Source organism: Gilbertella persicaria (genome assembly GCF_025201335.1).
Source record: "Gilbertella persicaria strain CBS 190.32 chromosome Unknown B0P05scaffold_2, whole genome shotgun sequence".
Lineage (NCBI taxonomy): Eukaryota > Fungi > Mucoromycota > Mucoromycetes > Mucorales > Choanephoraceae > Gilbertella > Gilbertella persicaria.
The window spans coordinates 460,734-478,199 of record NW_026251963.1 but is presented as its reverse complement, the minus strand read 5'-3'; the positions used below and the strand labels follow the sequence as shown (position 1 = coordinate 478,199).

The following is a 17,466-nucleotide window of genomic DNA, read 5'->3' as shown; positions in this document are numbered from 1 at the left end:
TTTCTCTCTCTCTCTCTCTCTCTCTTGAATTATCTTGTACATAATACAATCTTTTTCTTTAACATTTGTTTGTCGAAAGAAGAATTTTTTTGTTCCCCCAACTCTAGAAATTAAAAGAAAATTATGTCCTGCCTTTTAAATGGTGAAAATGCTTCTATCAAAGCTGCCCAAGCTTTGAGTGAGCATATATATACATACAAGAACATCACTTCACCAATTCATGAAAACAGCATTTGGGGATCAAAGGCAGCTCAAACTGTATATAAACAACAACAAGACATCACTTCTCGTTTACAACATGGTATTCATGCTGCTGCACTTGTTTCTTCTGATGCATTGATTGCTGCTATTCCCCAACTTTATAAGTTGGCCTCTGAAAAAACAGGTGTTGTCCTCCATGTTTCTGCTGAGAACAACACTTCTAGCTCTTCTTTTGCTGATTTCTCTAAAGTTATGGCTGTGCGTCAGAGTGGTTTGGCTCTTTTGAGTTCAAGTACTGTTCAAGAAGCTCATGATTTAGCTGTCATTGCTCATGTTGTTGCCATCAAGACAAACACACCTGTCTTACACTTTTTTGACTCCAAGCGTATTGCTCAAGAATATGCCACTATCAAGTTGGTTGATTCATCCATCATTAATCAACTCATTACCGAGCAAGATATTGAACAATTCCGTCAGCACAAGCAAGAACAATCTCAATCTGCTTATGTGCAATATAAGAACAAGGAAAGTAATGAAAAGGAAGTGGATATCTATATTGCTGTTCAGGAAGCAATGGGTCAATTCGCTACTTTGACTGGACGTCAATATGCTCCTTTGGAATACAACGGTCATCCTGAAGCTGAAAATGTGGTGATTGCTATGGGTGCTGGTGCTACTGTGGTTGAGAAGACTGTGGATGCTATCCGTTCTCAAGATAAGGAGGCTAAAGTGGGTGTGCTTAAGGTCAGACTCTATCGTCCTTGGTCAGATACAGATTTGTTGAGTACTTTACCTAGTGCTAGCGTGAAGCGTATTGCTGTCTTGGAACCTTCTCATGACTACACTTCTACCTGGAACCCTCTTTTCTTAGATGTCGCTGCTGCTTATCAAACTGCTGAAGATAATGATGTTGAAATCGTCAGTGGTCAATATGGTGTAGATGCTCAAGATTTCTCTCCTGCTCAAGTTCAAGCTGTCTTTGCTGAATTGACCAAGGCTCATTTTGAACGCAGGTTTGAAGTGGCTCGTTTGAGTGTCGAGAGTGATCCTGTTGTCTATAGCGATGTCAAGCAATTCATTCTTGTGGGTGATGAAGCTTTGGCTTTGAACTATGCTTCAAGTGTTGTTGCTGCCGGCAAGAATGCTCAAGTCTATACTGTTGATGAACAATCCCATATCCGTGTCTCCAACAACGTTGGCTCTTTGTTGCCATCCTTTGTCAGCCAAGCTGAAGCTGTTCTTATCCAAAAGACCAGTGTCAATGCTGCTGCTGCTATTGAATCCCTTGCCAAGAACGGTGCTGTTGCTATTGTTCAAGACCACATTGATCAATTGGCTTCTTCTACTAAGCGTGCTATTGTCTCTGCTGATGCTAAGGTGGTTTCTGTTGCTGATCTTAAGGAATTGACAACTGCTGATCTTGCTGGTGTTTTGTCCAAGGCTCAAGCTGTTTCTACTCCTCAAAGCTGGGATCAATTGCAAGCTGATGCACCTGCTGTTGTGGCTACCAAGACTACTGAAGAAGCTCTCCCTGTTGAGACTCCTTACTTGAAGATGCTTGATCAAGTCTTCCAAGACCGTCTTGAAATTGCCAATGCTGTCAACAGTGCCTCTATCTGGTCTCGTGATGAACACAATGCTTCTGCCGCTGCTCCTGAATTTGGTTATGGTAAGATCCTTAACAAAATTCAACAACGTGCTCGTTTGATTGATGCCGTTGAAACTTTGATCAAGGAAAACAAGGTTTCTGAAGAAGCTTACAAGACATTGTCTCAATGGCTCTTGGCTGTCAAGTCTAGCAAGGTCGATGTCAAGGCCATTAATAAGGCTGCTGAGGCTGTCGTTGCTGCTATTGCTCAAGTTCCTGCTGCTGAATATGTTGCTCAACACAAAGACCTCTTGTTTGCCAAGTCTCAATGGTTGGTTGGATCTGACAGCTGGGCTTATGATCTTGGTCAATCTGGTGTTCACCATGTTATCACTCAAGGTGAAAACGTCAACATGTTGATTGTTGATACTTTGCCTTACTCTTCTGAGCTCGCTCGTGAACAACGCAAGAAGGATATTGGTCTTTATGCTATGAACTTTGGCTCTGTCTATGTTGCCTCTGTTGCTGTCTATTCTTCTTATACCGGTGTCTTGCATGCTCTCATGGAAGCTGATGCTTATAATGGTCCTTCTATTGTCTTGGCTTTCTTGCCTCAAGAACCTCAAGCTACTGCTTCTTCTTCTGTCAACCCTGTCTATACTTTGAAGGAAACCAAGGTCAGCGTTGATAATGGTTCATGGCCTCTTTACCGTTGGAACCCTGCTTTGGAAGCCGAAGGCAAGGAGCCTTTCAGCTTGGATTCTCAACGTATTAAGAAGGATCTTGAAAAGTTCTTGGAACGTGAAAACCACTTTTCTCAAATCGTTGCTCAAACTCCTGATGTTTCTCAAGTTCTTGTGAGCTCATTAGAAAAAGTAAGCATAGACAATATGATATTGATGTATCTCGATTTACTTATTCTTTTCTAATAGGATCTTCAAAAGAGACATGGTGAAATGAAGCGTAAGGCTCGTGAAGACTTTGCTAAATTGTTGTCTGGTTTGGGTGCTGCCAATGGTCCTCCTTTGACTGTTCTCTTTGGTTCTGACAATGGTAATGCTGAAGGTGTTGCCAAGAAGATTGCTAGCCGTGGTAAATCTAGAGGTCTCAAGGTCAAATTGATGGCTATGGATGACTATGAAGATGTTCAAGAACTTGCCAATGAAACCAATATTGTCTTTATTGTCTCTACTGCTGGTCAAGGTGAATTGCCTTCTAATGCTCGTGAATTCTGGAAGGCTATTAACAGTTTGAATGCTGGTGATGTTGACTTTTCTCAATTGAACTATGCTGTCTTTGGTATGGGTGATAGTCACTACTGGCCCCGTGAAGAAGATACCATCTTTTACAACCGTCCTGGTAAGCTTATTGATGCCAAGCTTGAAACTTTGGGTGCCAACCGCCTTATTGAATTGGGTTTGGGTGATGATCAAGACGCTGATGGCTTTGAAACTGGCTTGGGTCTCTGGCAACCTGAATTCTGGAAATCTCTTGGTGTCAAGGATGTTGGTGCTGAAGATGATGAGCCTAAGTTAACTGATGATCAAATGAAGATCAACTCCAATTATCTCCGTGGTACTATTGCTGAAGACCTTAAGGATGAATCTACTGGCGCTATCAGTGAAATCAACGGCAAGTTGCTCAAGTTCCATGGTTCTTATGGCCAGGATGATCGTGATATCAGAGAAGAACGCAAGAAGATGGGTCTCGAAAAGGCTTATAGTTTCATGATCCGTGTGCGTATGCCTGGTGGTGTTGCTACTCCTGCTCAATGGCTTGCTATGGATGAATTAGCTGACAAGTATGCTAATGGTGCTATCAAGTGTACTACTCGTCAAGCTTTCCAACTTCACGGTATCTTGAAGAAGAACCTTCGTTCTACTATCCGTGGTATCAATCACTCTCTTCTCTCTACTCTTGCTGCTTGTGGTGATGTTAACCGTAACATCATGATTACTCCTGTTACTGAAATTCCTGAAGTTCAACCTCAAGTGCAACAATTTGGTATGGATCTCATGCATCACTTGGCTCCCAAGACTACTGCTTATCATGAAATTTGGTTGGCTGATGAACAAGTTGCTGGTAATGCTGTTCAAGACTTTGAACCTCTCTATGGTCCTACTTACTTGCCTCGTAAATTCAAGATTGTCATTGCTGTTCCTCCCAACAATGATGTTGATATCTTTGCTCACGATTTGGGCTACATTGCTATCATTGAAGACAAGAAGGTTGTTGGTTATAACGTTACTATTGGTGGTGGTATGGGTATGACTCACGGTAACAAGAAGACTTATCCTCGTCCTGCTAATGTTGTTGGTTACGTTCCTGCTGAGTTGGGTGTCAAGTGTGCTGAAGCTGTCATGACTACCCAAAGAGACTATGGTGATCGTACCAACCGTAAGCATGCTCGTTTCAAGTACACTATCGATACCTATGGTTTGGACTTCATCAAGAACGAAATCGAAACTCGTATGGGTGTCAAGTTTGAAGAGCCTCGTCCTTATGAATTCATTGACAATGCTGATCGTTATGGCTGGACTAAGGGTTTGGATAACAAGTGGCATTTCTGTATGTTCATCGAAAACGGTAAGATCAAGGACTGGCCTGATTTCCAACCCAAAACTGGTCTCAAGGAACTTGCTCAATGGCACAAGGGCGACTTCCGCCTTTCTCCTAACCAACACTTGATTATTGGTAATGTCCCTGAAGAAGATCTCGAAAAGACAAAGGCTCTTTTGGCCAAGTACAAGATGGATAACCTTTCATTCACTGGTCTTCGCTTGAATGCTATGGCTTGTGTTGCTTTGCCTACTTGTGGTCTTGCTATGGCAGAATCCGAACGTTACTTACCTACTTTGGTTGGTCACCTTGAAAAGGCTATTGAAGAAGCTGGTCTTAAGGAAGATGCTATCACTATTCGTATGACTGGTTGTCCTAATGGTTGTGCTCGTCCCTACCTTGGTGAAATTGCCTTTGTTGGTAAGGCTCCTAATGCTTATAATGTCTATCTTGGTGGTGGCCACAAGGGTGAACGTTTGAACAAGTTATACAAGGAAAGTTTGCGTGAAGAAGAAATTTTGCAGGAAATCAACCCTATCATCAAGCGCTATGCTCTTGAACGTAACCCCGATGAACCTTTTGGTGACTTTGTTATTCGTGCTGGATATGTTAAGAAGACGATCACTGGTACTGATTTCCATGAACTTTAAGCTCTTTTTGCATTCAAAAAAAAACATTTAGATCTCCCATTGTTATTACTATTATTATTATTATTATTCACCTTTTCCTTTTATTTATAAAGCAAATACAGTTAAACTTATGTAATTTGACGTTTTTAAACATTTTTTTTTGGTAATGAGAGGATTGATTACTATCCTTATAATAACCCCAGCCATCATATTATGGTGGTACTTGTACTGTTGCTTTATGAGTGGTTGCTTCTTTTGCCAAATGAAAATCCAATCGATGTAACATCAAGTTAAACGCACTGTTTGAGATCGTTCATCATCGTCTATGCCGGCTTAAAAGAAACATAAATTCGCGAACAAGTTTCTTAGGGACCACCGTTTTTCTTAAGTACCGATAGTTATAACTTGCCTGATGACTCCCAAATAAAAAACGGTGGACTGCAAAAAAAAAAACAAAGTCTTGTGCTTTATTTATTTTCATAAATGATATCTTGGGCACAATGCTAAATTTAGCTAGAGCAAGAGTCCGGTTAAAAAAAAGGGGGGGGGATTCTTTGTTATGTGTTATGGATAGATTTGAGCACAAGAAACATCAAGCGAATCAAAAGAGAAATATGGTCACAGATGTGGCCAGCGTATATAAATACAAAGCAGTTTTCTCTGTTTCTTTCTCTCTCATTTTTTTTTATTGAAATCTTTTTCAAGTTATAATCGGTTGAGATAGACATTTTCGCATATAAAAAAAGTAACACTTGGCTATATTTTTCTCTTCTGTTGCCTTTACCTGTTAGACATGCGTTGTCTTCAATAAACTGAATCATGTTTGCTATTTTTATATCACTGTTGTGGTGTTGCTCAAAGAATTATATTACTGCTATCAATCAACTTTTGATATGAATCTGATAGTGTGAAGAAAGTATTATAAAATTTTTTCTAAAAAAATAAATAACCGACAGAAAAAAAGAAAAAACATTGTCGTTTTGAATTAATTGGTACAGGCTGCAGAAATGTAACAAGCCCGTATTACTTCAGAAGAAAAAAATTGAAGCTAATCTTGATCAATATCATTTTGAAAATAACATCTATGGTTTCTTTACGACTGTCTCATTGAAGCCAATGATAGGATGTTCGTTACTACCACTGACAAGACCAACAACGTTTTTACTGTTCATATATTAGAAATAAAGTGCGCAGACAGCGTTCCGCGCTGAGTCAATCTGTGTTACAGAGAATTAAAGATCAGGATTTGTTTTGGTGATTTCGTGGCTGTTTTTTTACAGAAGGGCTTTTGTTTAGAAAAGAGAAAGAAGACTTACTTGCGGCATTTCTATACAATAAGTGAATGACTCAAATGCAAGCCAGAATAGAATTATCATTAGACAAAAAGTCTAATTGTATGTCGTACCCAAAAAAAACTAAAAGCAGTAACATGCAAACGCTTGCTTCAAATTCATATACAAACAGTCTGCCTTTAATTGTTGTCTACCAGAAAAAAAACAAAAGCAGAAAAAATATAGATGTCTACAAACAATATATAAAAAATAAATATATCTGGAGTGACACGAAGCATAAAAATAAAATGTAGTACTAAAAAGCCTTGTTTTCAAAAAGAGTTTAGAGTCGAATAATAAAAATAAGGTACGCTCTTTTTTCGGCGTAATTTCTCATCTTTTTCCTTTTCTTTTTACACTAGACAATAGGAAGATGAATCTGTTAAAATCTGTTTTATTATTGTCCACGGCGGCGACCATAATTCAAGCCCAAGCATCCCCTAGATCTGATACAAGTAAAAATAAATTACAATAATGAGATGCTTATTGTATTGTAGGATGCGGGTTCTTGATGGGCAAAATCTATTGTTTTGGTGGTTTTTTATATACCAGCACTAAAGAGCGATCTTTAGATAATGTAATTAATGTTCTTGATCTTACAAATGCGACAGGCAAAACAGCTAGCGAATTGCAATCACAGTGGAGGGCTGTCAGTTCAAATACAAATGGTGTCGACATCACTGCTCGACAAGACCCTCAAGCAATGGAATTAGGAGATGGAAAGAGTATGTTTCTCAATGGCGGGTTTTATCCCTCTGGTGGCCACTTAGCAGATCAGACAATTGTCTATAACGCTGAAACAAATTCATGGTCTAAATATAATGCTTACACTGAAGATCCTTACGGTATCAGACAAATGTAAATCAATGGGAGTTGTACTACTATTTAAAAGCGTACATTGTGCGTCTAATCATTTATTGTGTATCCGTTAGATATTATGGTTCGATTCTTCAAGTCCCTGGTAAAGGTTTGGCTCTCTATGGTGGCTTTGAACAGTAATATCAAAACATTTGTATCAAATTATTTAGCTCTTTTTTTTTTTTTAGAACTATTAATGGTTCTTGGACCACGCCTAGCACAAACGTTACTGTATTCAACTTTTCTGGTAATTCATCCAGAACTATTGGGTTTACTGAAGTTACCTATTTTAACATTGCTAACACAAACCAAGTAAGAATTCGTCCTTTTGTCTTGATTTACTGATTTCTTATTTGTTAGATGTGGTCGCAATCTTTACCTTTAACAACTTGGGTGACGTCTTTTATTGCTCGACATGCATCTGTTTATGATTACATTAATAATCAAATCTTGTTTATTGGTGGCGAAACTCGTCCCAATACAGTTGACAATTATGCAATTTCTAGCACTAGATTTCCCCTATCAACAGCATGGGCTTTTAATACTACAGACAGTACCTGGAAAACCATCACTTTAACGGGAGATGTTCCAAGTGGTGGTAGATTCTATCATACTCTCACTTTGAGTACGTTGTTTGATGAAAAAGAAAAAATACTTATTTTATTCTAGTACCAAAAACAAGAAGAGATGTTGTTATGTATGGCGGTGAATCAAGCGATGGTGGTATGTAGTTCAAAACAAGTACATTTGTATCTTAACGGTTCTCTTTTTCTCGTTCTAGTCGCAAATGATTATTGCTTCACATTGAATTTGGATACCAAAGCATGGAAACGATTGACTATTGATGCACCAGCAGGTACAACATTGGCAAGAACCCAACACTCTGGTATGGAGTAATATATATTTTATCATGTGGCTTACTAATTACAAAAAAGCCGTCTTGACTACAAATGATACTTTGCTTATTATGTGGGGTGCTGATGGCAACCAAGCTGGTACTAGTTCTATATTGATCTTGAATGTCTCTGATCCATATGCAATTACGCTTTCTGATAAATACTACGACCCTAATGCTTCATCAACATCCTCTTCAGGATCATCAAATGCTACCACACCTTCTGGAAATGATTCTACTGGTGCCAGCAGCGGAGCTGGTCTTAGTAGTGGTGCAAAGGCTGGTATTGCTGTCGGTTGTATTGCTGTAAGCACTAAAAATATCAATGGCATAGGTCTAACTAGTTCTATAGGCTGCAGGTCTCATAGCTGCCTATTCGTTCCGTAGACATAGAGCAAAGGCAAAGAAAGAATTAAACAGTGAAGGTATCGCTTTAGGTCCTCAATCTCAAGGAGGTTCAAATGGCAACCATCAAGATGTTATTCCCATGGAGGTCGACTGGGATAGAATTGAAGAAAAATATGTTGAAATGCCTCCCAAAACCTTTGTAGAATACCATGCACCTAATACCATGTCGCCCGAAACAACCAAAAGCACTTTGAGTGGCCCAACCGCTACTGATAACAGAGCAAACTATTCACCTGGTTTGAATTATGATATAGTAGGTGCTCCTATTGTAAACCCAAGTAGTATAGAGACCAGCAATGTCTATACTGAAAGACAGCATGCTCCTATGATCCTTAAGCCTGATGGGGGAAACACTGCGTAATTTTACATTTCTATATCCTTATAATAAACATATATTTTGTATTTGTGCATATTTACAAGTAACTTTGTTTCAGACACTCTGAACTGAAACATCAATAAAATAATATCTCAATAACCTACTGCAGCTAAAGTTTTGTTTCGCCATATGGCAACACTCACAAAATACAATGTCAGACATCAAGTTTTGCATGAATAAATTAAAAAGGTTATTCAATTTTGGCTCTAACATCTTGAATCAGACAATTTAGCTCATTTGTGTATGTGAGTATGTGTATGTTGGCGTATAGCTCAAACAAATAGTAAATGTAAATGAGTGAATAATGACTTTCTTTTTTCACACGCACAGTAAGTTAGTTCTACCTCTTTTTTTACAAGGACCAATAGTCAAAAAAGGGGTTTCATAATTTTTTTTGTGAGCAGGTTTTTTTCAAGAATCACCCGAGAATTCTATGTATACTTTCAACAACCTTATTTGTAAAGAAACTGTGTTTCCTTGCAGTAAACAGATCGTTAGTTTATTTCTCAGAAACAAAAAAGAGAAAGCTACAAGTAAGTTTCTTTAGGATAATAATAATTATGAGAAAAAAAAAAGGACCACGGAACGTCATGAAATTCATGCAACACAATTTCTTTATTAATCACACCACCAAAATGCACACACACACACACACACACACACACACACACACACACACACACACACACACACACAAACACTCACACACTCTCTAAAATAATATAAATACAAGCAAGAAAAAAAGCTGTTTTCTTCATCATTTATATATAAACTTTTTAACATTTATCATGGATTCTCAATTCCCCGTTGAAGAAGACTACAACAATTCTGTTGACTCTTATTCTGTCACTATTAATGGCTTTATTTTCTGTACCCGCCATGGTCTTGAAGTCTGTGATAAATGTCCCACTGACAATCGTTCTGCTAACAACATGATGGTGGAGGATATGCTCCATGAAAGACTTACTGAAGAAGAATATAATACCAAATGGAAGGGAGATGATCGTGAACCTTTCTCAGTTGCCCACAAGTGGACCCGTGTATCAAAAGGCAAGCCCGGCTGCATGGCTCATAAGCAAGTGGCATGCGAAGAGTGTTTCAATTGGGGTGAACAACTGTATCGTGGCATTCACGGAGGTCGCAAGCCTAGAGTATCTCGCTTAGGACGCAAGAGTCGTGATCATACTGTTGATGAACGTATTGAATAAGCTAATCTTGTGCCCTTGTATAGTCCTTCTTTTTTTTTCTCCTCTTCTCTCTTTGTAATATTAAAATAAACAAATATTTTCACTTCTCCCAAAAAAAATCATCTGATTAGATGTTTTTATGCAGTTTATTTTTTGTGTCAAATAACCTTGAAAGTTTAGTTTGTATATGCTCTGCTAATTGAGTTTTTCCCATCGCTTTATAACAGGCATAAAGTTGTTTATATGCAATTTGGAGTTGCTTATTACTATGTTCTGCTTCTTCTGGTTCATGTTGCACAAGCTTCTCCCAAATTTTGACAGAAATCAAAAGAGAGCTCTCACATTGAACAAATTGTTGAGTTTTGAAATAAGCGTCTGCTAAATGAGCATAAGCTTCTGCCTTAATTTTTCGAAGTTCATTAAATTGCTTATAGTAGCCTTGTCTTTTTTCGGGCTCAGTTGGTTTCTCGCCTAATCGCTGACTCTCTACAATCTGTACAATCTTGGCCAAGTAGGGTATAGAATTTTGAATATCTCCTTGACTTTGTAGCTGAGACGTGATATTTGTTAGGACTTGAAGTTCAAGTAGGTTGGCAGGATTGATTGAGCTTGATATAATTGTTTGAGGAGCAGGCGGCATAGAAAGAAAAGAAAAACGATCGTGACGGTATTTTTCTACATAGCCAAAAGAGACCATACCCTTTGATTTCATTGCTTACACGAAAGTTTCAAATATGGTTACCGGAGGATGATCGGACGGTTCTATGGGCGCTCTTTATTTTCTGCCGGACTACAATTCACTGACATCTTCATGTATAATCAGTGACCGCATTTAAGCATTTTTTTCTTTCATAAATACTGTTTTCATATGGGTAGAGGTGACTATAACTTTTGGCCACCACCTATTGAAGGGCTGGACTATGACCTTGAAGGCCCTTCAGCAGACTATTTGATGGACGTGTCAGATATTTATGAACAAACAGTATATGAAGATATCCATGTTTCAACAAATGAATGGACGATTGTCGATAAAGAGTAAAATATGCAGCTTGATTTTACTTGATTTTAATGTCGAACCCTTTTATAGCGAAGCTGTTTTGTATTTACCAAAACGACAAGAATCATTGAGTGTAACACTTGGTATTGAGGAAAAGAAAACAGTTGATTTGCCCACTTTTGGATCTATCAAATTAGGTATATACAAAACACAGGCTTAAAGCGTGGACTGATATATAACATAGACGAGAATTTTCAATTCAAAAGAGGATTTGTGGTTAATTCAGGAATAAATGTATGGGGATTAGATTTCGTACCTAAATCAATTCAATGCGCTGATCCTTTGACTCAATATTTGGCAATTTCTGGCTATCGAGGGGCTGTAGAAGAGCATGTTGGTTTGGAAGAGATCCAGCCAGCAGGCAGTTATAGAAATTCAATCCAGATTTGGAAGATGAAGCTTTCAACTCAATTACCGTCAGAAACACCTATTCTGGATTTATGTTTATTGCATGATTTTGGTGTTATTCATGATCTCAAATGGTGCCCTTATGGAATATACAAGGAAGAGGTATGCTCTGGGGGTCAAATAATCCATTGATTGATTCAGCCTTTATAGGGAACAGAAGAAAATCCTGCAAGATTGGGTATTTTGGCATTTGTTTGTGGAGATGGTGCAGTACGTACTATCGTTGTTCCTCATCCAAACTATGTTCGAACCTCCATGTGTGCCAATGTATCAGAAACAGTTTATCGTAAGTGTCAATATATGTGGAAGCCATAGTCTTATTCATTTCAAGTGCGGATCAACTCATCGCGATGTGTATTTAACCTTGGTATATCAAAACCATTGACTTTTTCATGGGGAGGACACAAAAAGCTAGCTGTCGGATACACATCTGGTAAATATACAAGTGCAAATACACATATGTGTTTGATTCTCATACAACTTATGCTAGGAAATGTAGTGGTTTGGAATGTTGAAAAAGCACTTCATGATGAACAAAGTCGTACAGGAGAAAGCACACGTCGTTGTGTCATATTTTCTAGCAATGTTTTAGACGCTGGTATCCGAAGTTTGTGCTGGAATGGCGTAAGAGATCCTGAAAGAATGATAATAGGTGGACTTGATGGACGTTTAGTGCATTTGGACACAAATGATCCTCATATAAATTTACTTATTAACAGAGCTCGAGGTAAGATGTACGCTCCTTTCTTTTTAAATGAAAACCTTATGCTATTCAATATAGGTGTACAGTTGAACTGTGGTTGGCAAGGGCACGATACAATCATGCTGTATGTTGATGCTGATGGCTTAACAAGAGGATGTGCCTTTAATGCCGACGGAGGTCTTTCATTTAACAAGCTTGGTGATTGCACTGGTATGTGCTGGTCGATAGGAACATCAGAACATCACGGTCATTTTGCTTTAAGTACAGCTATAGGGTGGGTTAGAACAAGTAATATGTATCAAGTCAAGTTAAAAAAACTGGTAATATTTGATTTGATATAGACAGCAGTTTTTTTACATTTAATTTCAATAGTTAATTACCCAAAATACTGTTTACAAGTTACATTACAACCATGATACTGGCATATATCGATACATAGATGGTATAGGACCTCAAGTAAGTAAGTAATCTTTCAAGCAACCTTACTTATTCTTCTAGACTTTGGATGAAGCAAAAAAACTACCTGTATATTCGCAATATGGTGATTCACAAATGTCGATTCAAAAGGTATAGAAGTGAAGGTGTCACAAACATTTGTTTATTTATTTTTAGGTTGCTTGGAACCCCAACAAACCTACATGTGCATTTCTTGCTTCTGGTGGTGCAGCGGGTCTTTGTCGCATTGATTTTGAGGGAAGAGGCTCAAATTGGGAATAAAAAAAGGGGAAAAGGATGGATAAATCTTAAGGCATCGTGCCTTAACTATCGTGGGATTTCCTTAGTATTTTGATATCAGCTCCATCTTTATAAACCAATCGGTAATTCATTTATGACAAGCCCTTCTTTTTTTTTTCTCTTTCTTCTTTATACCAAATAAAAAAAAAAACCATAAAGATGACTGTTATTGATTCATCAATTCAAATTGAATGTCAAAAAAATGTACAGTCATCACCTCACAATAAAAACATCTTGGCAGATCGAGAAAATGATATTCAACTTGTAAAGAAGCTTCGTCAATCAAGTGATTGGGAAGAAGTGATAGCTTATCAGCATTTATCAGACTCTGCAAGATCTCATTCTTTGACTGCCACTACTTTGCGGGGAGAAGGTATGATTGCAAGACGCCCTGTCAAATTTTTTAATAAAGATAAGACTGCTTGTATCATGGCTATTCATTTTGGCGCTAACTTGTAAGTAAATAATAAAACATGTTATTGCTTGCTAACACTAGTGATAGGTGTGGCCATGATGGAGTTATTCATGGTGGTTTAGCTGCTACTATCCTAGACGAAATGCTGGCTTATGTCGTAAGTAGAGCATCCACATGTTACTAAATTGCTCAAGACACTTCAATTTAGACTATTCCTAGTTTACCAGGCTATTCAGGTTTTACTGCAAATCTGAATGTCAACTACCGTAAACCTATTCTTTCTAATCAATGGGTCATTGTTCGTGGTGAACTAGAAAAGCTGGAAGGTCGAAAGGCTTGGGGCAAAGCCCATATTGAGACGATTGACGAGACGCCAGTTATTTTGACAGAAGCTACTGCTTTGTATATCAGTCCTCGTACCCAAGGGCCTGTCACTGATTTTTAATTGCTAAGAATTAGATCACGTTTAATAAAGATTCATTCTATGATGCAATGAACATGCTCAGGCAGTTCATTCAATAGCCAAAGAGCTAGTCTGGAGAGGTTGGAGGGGTTTAAAGGTCCTAGTTATTTGGAAACCCAAAAGTTCAACAATGTTTACTGTGTCATCAGAGCTGCTTATTAATTGCCGAAGGATACTGCTGAATCAAAGTCATAACTAGATCTAGTAATAAAGTCAATTAAATTCACCTAATTTATGAATTTTAATCAAATACTTGTTGAGCAGTTCACTGTCACAAAAACCAAGTTAGCTCGACTAAGATTTGGTTCACTAACCTCAGCAGGCTCAATAAAATCAAATGTGTCTTGGTAAGATATTTTATGTAAACAGACAGGTTGGTAGTACATTGCTTATTCATGTAACAGGGACATCAGACAAACAAATGATGACAGCACAAAGCCTGTTTGTATACACATAAGTACTCTAAATGCCTGCAAACAACGTTTTATAACATACAGGGTACTTTTGGAGATGATTTGGACCGAAAAAAAAAGCAGCTTGTAAAAGATGGTTCTTTTGGTCTTTTGGACAAAGGGTACTAGTCATGAAAATCATCATTTTGAGAACTTTGGATTTTCTTTTTGATGTCAAACAACGAAAAATGGCGCTATCAGAAAGTTCAGATACTCAAAACATGCATCAAAGGCCCTAGTTTTTGGTCAAAGTATTTGCTTACCAATTGCACTATCAAGATGGTATAATATGAGTGAGAAACCTTGCAAATAGTTTTGTCTATTAGTTTTGTCTATTTGCTCAATATTTTAGCAGCAAAGCTACTAGGTTCTTAGCATAAAAAAAAACTCAGAAAGCAAATATCTACAACTTTTATTATCACGTCAAGGCAAAATAACTGCATAAAGATGCAGTTCTTAGCAAAAAGCTCAATTTTGGATGCTCACATGAGAAATCAAATTGTTTTCCATCTTTTGCTATTTTAATATCCACACACAGTCATCTGGTATGTCCTATGCTTATTTGCCCCCACATTTACATTACAAAATGTTTATTTTTCTATGTTTCTTGACACTATAGATAGCATATAGTAGCTTTAATAACTCCACTGCTAACAGTTTTCATACGACATATAAAGCAAAAACGCTCAAAACGCTGCTTAAACATGCCAATCTTTGATGGACCATTGCTCGACAACCAGATGACTGTGTGTGGATATTAAAATAGCAAAAGATGGAAAACAATTTGATTTCTCATGTGAGCATCCAAAATTGAGCTTTTTGCTAAGAACTGCATCTTTATGCAGTTATTTTGCCTTGACGTGATAATAAAAGTTGTAGATATTTGCTTTCTGAGTTTTTTTTTATGCTAAGAACCTAGTAGCTTTGCTGCTAAAATATTGAGCAAATAGACAAAACTAATAGACAAAACTATTTGCAAGGTTTCTCACTCATATTATACCATCTTGATAGTGCAATTGGTAAGCAAATACTTTGACCAAAAACTAGGGCCTTTGATGCATGTTTTGAGTATCTGAACTTTCTGATAGCGCCATTTTTCGTTGTTTGACATCAAAAAGAAAATCCAAAGTTCTCAAAATGATGATTTTCATGACTAGTACCCTTTGTCCAAAAGACCAAAAGAACCATCTTTTACAAGCTGCTTTTTTTTTCGGTCCAAATCATCTCCAAAAGTACCCTGTATGTTATAAAACGTTGTTTGCAGGCATTTAGAGTACTTATGTGTATACAAACAGGCTTTGTGCTGTCATCATTTGTTTGTCTGATGTCCCTGTTACATGAATAAGCAATGTACTACCAACCTGTCTGTTTACATAAAATATCTTACCAAGACACATTTGATTTTATTGAGCCTGCTGGGGCTGGTGAAATTCATAAATTAGGTATTTTAGCAAAAAAAAAAAAAAAAAAAAAGGTACAAGGCGACCTTTAAGAACCTTGTTCAAGTTTATCAATTCTTTTTTTCAGTGTTTGGACTTAATTTTGTTTCATCTAAGACACAAATTGATTACGAAACTTATATGAAAGAGCTTGAACATGAGGACCAACAGGGCTTTTAATGATCATTAGAAAGAAAGATCTGCTTTAATGTACGAGGGTGTTAATTGAAGTTCCTCTAAACCATCCTTGCTCAACTCATCATTGAATTAGGTATTGGTTACAAACTAAAAAAAAAATCTGATAATTTTTTTTTATCTATATTCAATTCTAACAAAACGATTGCTCTTTACAAACCAAACAGTAAGCAAACACGCATGCTTTTTTTTCTCTTTTTAATAAAGCGTAGCTAGTTGTAGTCCCCTAAAAAAACGAATAATCCATAAAGAGTTTCAAAATTTTAACAATAAAGTGATTGGCCTTGTTTAATCTACGTAGTACGAGAAAGTTATCTGATAGAAACCACACATACATTTAGCTAAAATTATATCTATTTAAACGTCAAACAAGAACCCTATATGAACACAAACTGTATTGAAATTTGGTACTATCTAGATGTTATCTTTCTCCTCTTTCTTTTTTTTTTTTTTTTTTTTTTTTTTTTTTTTTTTTTTTTTTTTTCAATCAACGTTCCGTTGTGACACTCGGAAACTTCTATTTTTCTTTCATTGCATAGTCGTATTACTATCGGAGTCGTTGATCTATAGATCAGTTTCGTTGTTTATAATCAGATCTTAATTAAAATATAAATAAACAGCAAGAAAAAGATATCAAAAGAAACGATTCACCTATCTTTTACAAATTTTTCTTATGAAATCGCATCAAGAAAGCATCAAACTATCTTTATTTTTTATTAAAAGAAAAAAAAAACATGATACAATATGTGTATGGATGATAAACTGCGTTGAACGGATCTTTAAAACGATCTGATAATTCAATACATCTACATCAGATATGGAACCCCGGGTCACCCGTGTCAGCGGTCACCTAAATGGAAAAAGAAGAAAAAAATGATCTTCAGTAATGTGCCTATATAAAAGGGTACCCATTTATCTAATTCAAAAAAAAGAAGTATTTCTCTTTTTCTACGTCTTATTCACAATGCGTTTCTTTACTACCGCTTCTTTTATCTTGGTTATTGTTGCTCTTTTAAGTGTTGCTTCTGCTGATGTATCCATGGTAAGTCTTGTTCATTGATTATTCATAATGTTTAACCCATTGTTTTAGTCTAGTCAAGACTTGGAAGGTCAAATGATTCGTCATTATTTAATGCGTCGCGCTGAACATGATCATTCTACAACAACTAATACCACAGCAGCCACCAGTACAGGTGCTACTACTACTACTACTACTACTACTACTACTACTACTACTACTAAAGCAACAAAAAAGAAGAATACCGGTCCTTTTGCTAGTCCTGATGTTCTTCAAGATGGTACTTTGTTCTATATCGGTATCTCTATTACTGTCTTACTTTGGACCACTGGTAAAATCATTGATGTCAAGACTGAACGTCAAGAAAGATACGCTGAAAGTCTTGTTCATAGCATTTAGATTCTTATACCACCTATTTTTTTTTTAATTCTTATTGCATTCCTATCCTTTCATGATTCCCCAACTCTTTGTGTACAATATAATATAAATAAATCAATACCTATCATCTTAAAAGACATTCACAAGGCTACCCCCGCTCTTCTCCACTTT

General features: G+C 37.0%; 8 protein-coding genes across 8 annotated transcripts; 7 read left to right on the top strand and 1 right to left on the bottom strand.

The window, feature by feature from the left end:
* Positions 1 to 11: 11 nt before the first annotated feature.
* On the top strand, positions 12 to 5,111 carry B0P05DRAFT_522818 (uncharacterized protein). Its single transcript, XM_051576016.1, has 3 exons — positions 12 to 561; positions 586 to 2,664; positions 2,722 to 5,111. Exons 1-3 carry the CDS (start codon positions 124 to 126, stop codon positions 4,996 to 4,998), a joined length of 4,794 nt encoding a protein of 1,597 aa, XP_051439415.1. The 5' UTR covers positions 12 to 123; the 3' UTR covers positions 4,999 to 5,111.
* Positions 5,112 to 6,659: 1,548 nt separating this feature from the next.
* B0P05DRAFT_522815 (uncharacterized protein) lies at positions 6,660 to 8,880 on the top strand. The gene is made up of 9 exons (XM_051576015.1): positions 6,660 to 6,763; positions 6,806 to 7,166; positions 7,241 to 7,303; positions 7,355 to 7,478; positions 7,527 to 7,791; positions 7,836 to 7,889; positions 7,948 to 8,052; positions 8,102 to 8,367; positions 8,414 to 8,880. The coding sequence occupies exons 1-9, from the start codon at positions 6,682 to 6,684 to the stop codon at positions 8,828 to 8,830; spliced, it is 1,737 nt and encodes a 578-aa protein (XP_051439414.1). The 5' UTR covers positions 6,660 to 6,681; the 3' UTR covers positions 8,831 to 8,880.
* A 753-nt stretch (positions 8,881 to 9,633) lies between these two features.
* B0P05DRAFT_582958 (uncharacterized protein) lies at positions 9,634 to 10,053 on the top strand (the record flags this gene model as incomplete). The annotated part of the gene is made up of 1 exon (XM_051582211.1): positions 9,634 to 10,053. The coding sequence occupies one exon, from the start codon at positions 9,634 to 9,636 to the stop codon at positions 10,051 to 10,053; it is 420 nt and encodes a 139-aa protein (XP_051439413.1).
* Positions 10,054 to 10,129: 76 nt separating this feature from the next.
* On the bottom strand, positions 10,130 to 10,891 carry B0P05DRAFT_522811 (uncharacterized protein). The gene has a single exon (XM_051576014.1). The coding sequence runs from the start codon at positions 10,670 to 10,672 to the stop codon at positions 10,160 to 10,162; it is 513 nt and encodes a 170-aa protein (XP_051439412.1). The 5' UTR covers positions 10,673 to 10,891; the 3' UTR covers positions 10,130 to 10,159.
* Positions 10,892 to 10,900: 9 nt separating this feature from the next.
* Positions 10,901 to 11,629, top strand: B0P05DRAFT_461473 (uncharacterized protein; the record flags this gene model as incomplete). The annotated part of the gene is made up of 3 exons (XM_051574075.1): positions 10,901 to 11,067; positions 11,120 to 11,226; positions 11,274 to 11,629. The coding sequence occupies 3 exons, from the start codon at positions 10,901 to 10,903 to the stop codon at positions 11,627 to 11,629; spliced, it is 630 nt and encodes a 209-aa protein (XP_051439411.1).
* A 16-nt stretch (positions 11,630 to 11,645) lies between these two features.
* On the top strand, positions 11,646 to 13,067 carry B0P05DRAFT_522806 (uncharacterized protein). The gene is made up of 6 exons (XM_051576013.1): positions 11,646 to 11,783; positions 11,829 to 11,930; positions 11,988 to 12,520; positions 12,573 to 12,656; positions 12,699 to 12,767; positions 12,813 to 13,067. Exons 1-6 carry the CDS (start codon positions 11,753 to 11,755, stop codon positions 12,915 to 12,917), a joined length of 924 nt encoding a protein of 307 aa, XP_051439410.1. The 5' UTR covers positions 11,646 to 11,752; the 3' UTR covers positions 12,918 to 13,067.
* B0P05DRAFT_522802 (HotDog domain-containing protein) lies at positions 13,068 to 14,002 on the top strand. The gene is made up of 3 exons (XM_051576012.1): positions 13,068 to 13,390; positions 13,438 to 13,507; positions 13,559 to 14,002. The coding sequence occupies exons 1-3, from the start codon at positions 13,095 to 13,097 to the stop codon at positions 13,793 to 13,795; spliced, it is 603 nt and encodes a 200-aa protein (XP_051439409.1). The 5' UTR covers positions 13,068 to 13,094; the 3' UTR covers positions 13,796 to 14,002.
* A 3,029-nt stretch (positions 14,003 to 17,031) lies between these two features.
* Positions 17,032 to 17,316, top strand: B0P05DRAFT_460881 (uncharacterized protein; the record flags this gene model as incomplete). Its single annotated transcript, XM_051574039.1, has 1 exon — positions 17,032 to 17,316. The coding sequence occupies one exon, from the start codon at positions 17,032 to 17,034 to the stop codon at positions 17,314 to 17,316; it is 285 nt and encodes a 94-aa protein (XP_051439408.1).
* Positions 17,317 to 17,466: the final 150 nt, after the last annotated feature.

Coding starts and splice junctions, on each gene's coding strand:
- B0P05DRAFT_522818 (XM_051576016.1), top strand. CDS start 124: ATGTCCTGCCTTTTAAATGGTGAAAATGCTTCTATCAAAGCTGCCCAA. Junction 562..585: donor CCATCAAGACAAACACACCT/GTCTTACACTTT, acceptor TTTGACTCCAAG/CGTATTGCTCAAGAATATGC. Junction 2,665..2,721: donor TTGTGAGCTCATTAGAAAAA/GTAAGCATAGAC, acceptor CTTTTCTAATAG/GATCTTCAAAAGAGACATGG.
- B0P05DRAFT_522815 (XM_051576015.1), top strand. CDS start 6,682: ATGAATCTGTTAAAATCTGTTTTATTATTGTCCACGGCGGCGACCATA. Junction 6,764..6,805: donor ATCCCCTAGATCTGATACAA/GTAAAAATAAAT, acceptor ATTGTATTGTAG/GATGCGGGTTCTTGATGGGC. Junction 8,053..8,101: donor GGCAAGAACCCAACACTCTG/GTATGGAGTAAT, acceptor ATTACAAAAAAG/CCGTCTTGACTACAAATGAT.
- B0P05DRAFT_522811 (XM_051576014.1), bottom strand. CDS start 10,672: ATGCCGCCTGCTCCTCAAACAATTATATCAAGCTCAATCAATCCTGCC.
- B0P05DRAFT_522806 (XM_051576013.1), top strand. CDS start 11,753: ATGTGTGCCAATGTATCAGAAACAGTTTATC. Junction 11,931..11,987: donor AGCTGTCGGATACACATCTG/GTAAATATACAA, acceptor AACTTATGCTAG/GAAATGTAGTGGTTTGGAAT. Junction 12,768..12,812: donor CACAAATGTCGATTCAAAAG/GTATAGAAGTGA, acceptor ATTTATTTTTAG/GTTGCTTGGAACCCCAACAA.
- B0P05DRAFT_522802 (XM_051576012.1), top strand. CDS start 13,095: ATGACTGTTATTGATTCATCAATTCAAATTGAATGTCAAAAAAATGTA. Junction 13,391..13,437: donor ATTCATTTTGGCGCTAACTT/GTAAGTAAATAA, acceptor CACTAGTGATAG/GTGTGGCCATGATGGAGTTA. Junction 13,508..13,558: donor ACGAAATGCTGGCTTATGTC/GTAAGTAGAGCA, acceptor ACTTCAATTTAG/ACTATTCCTAGTTTACCAGG.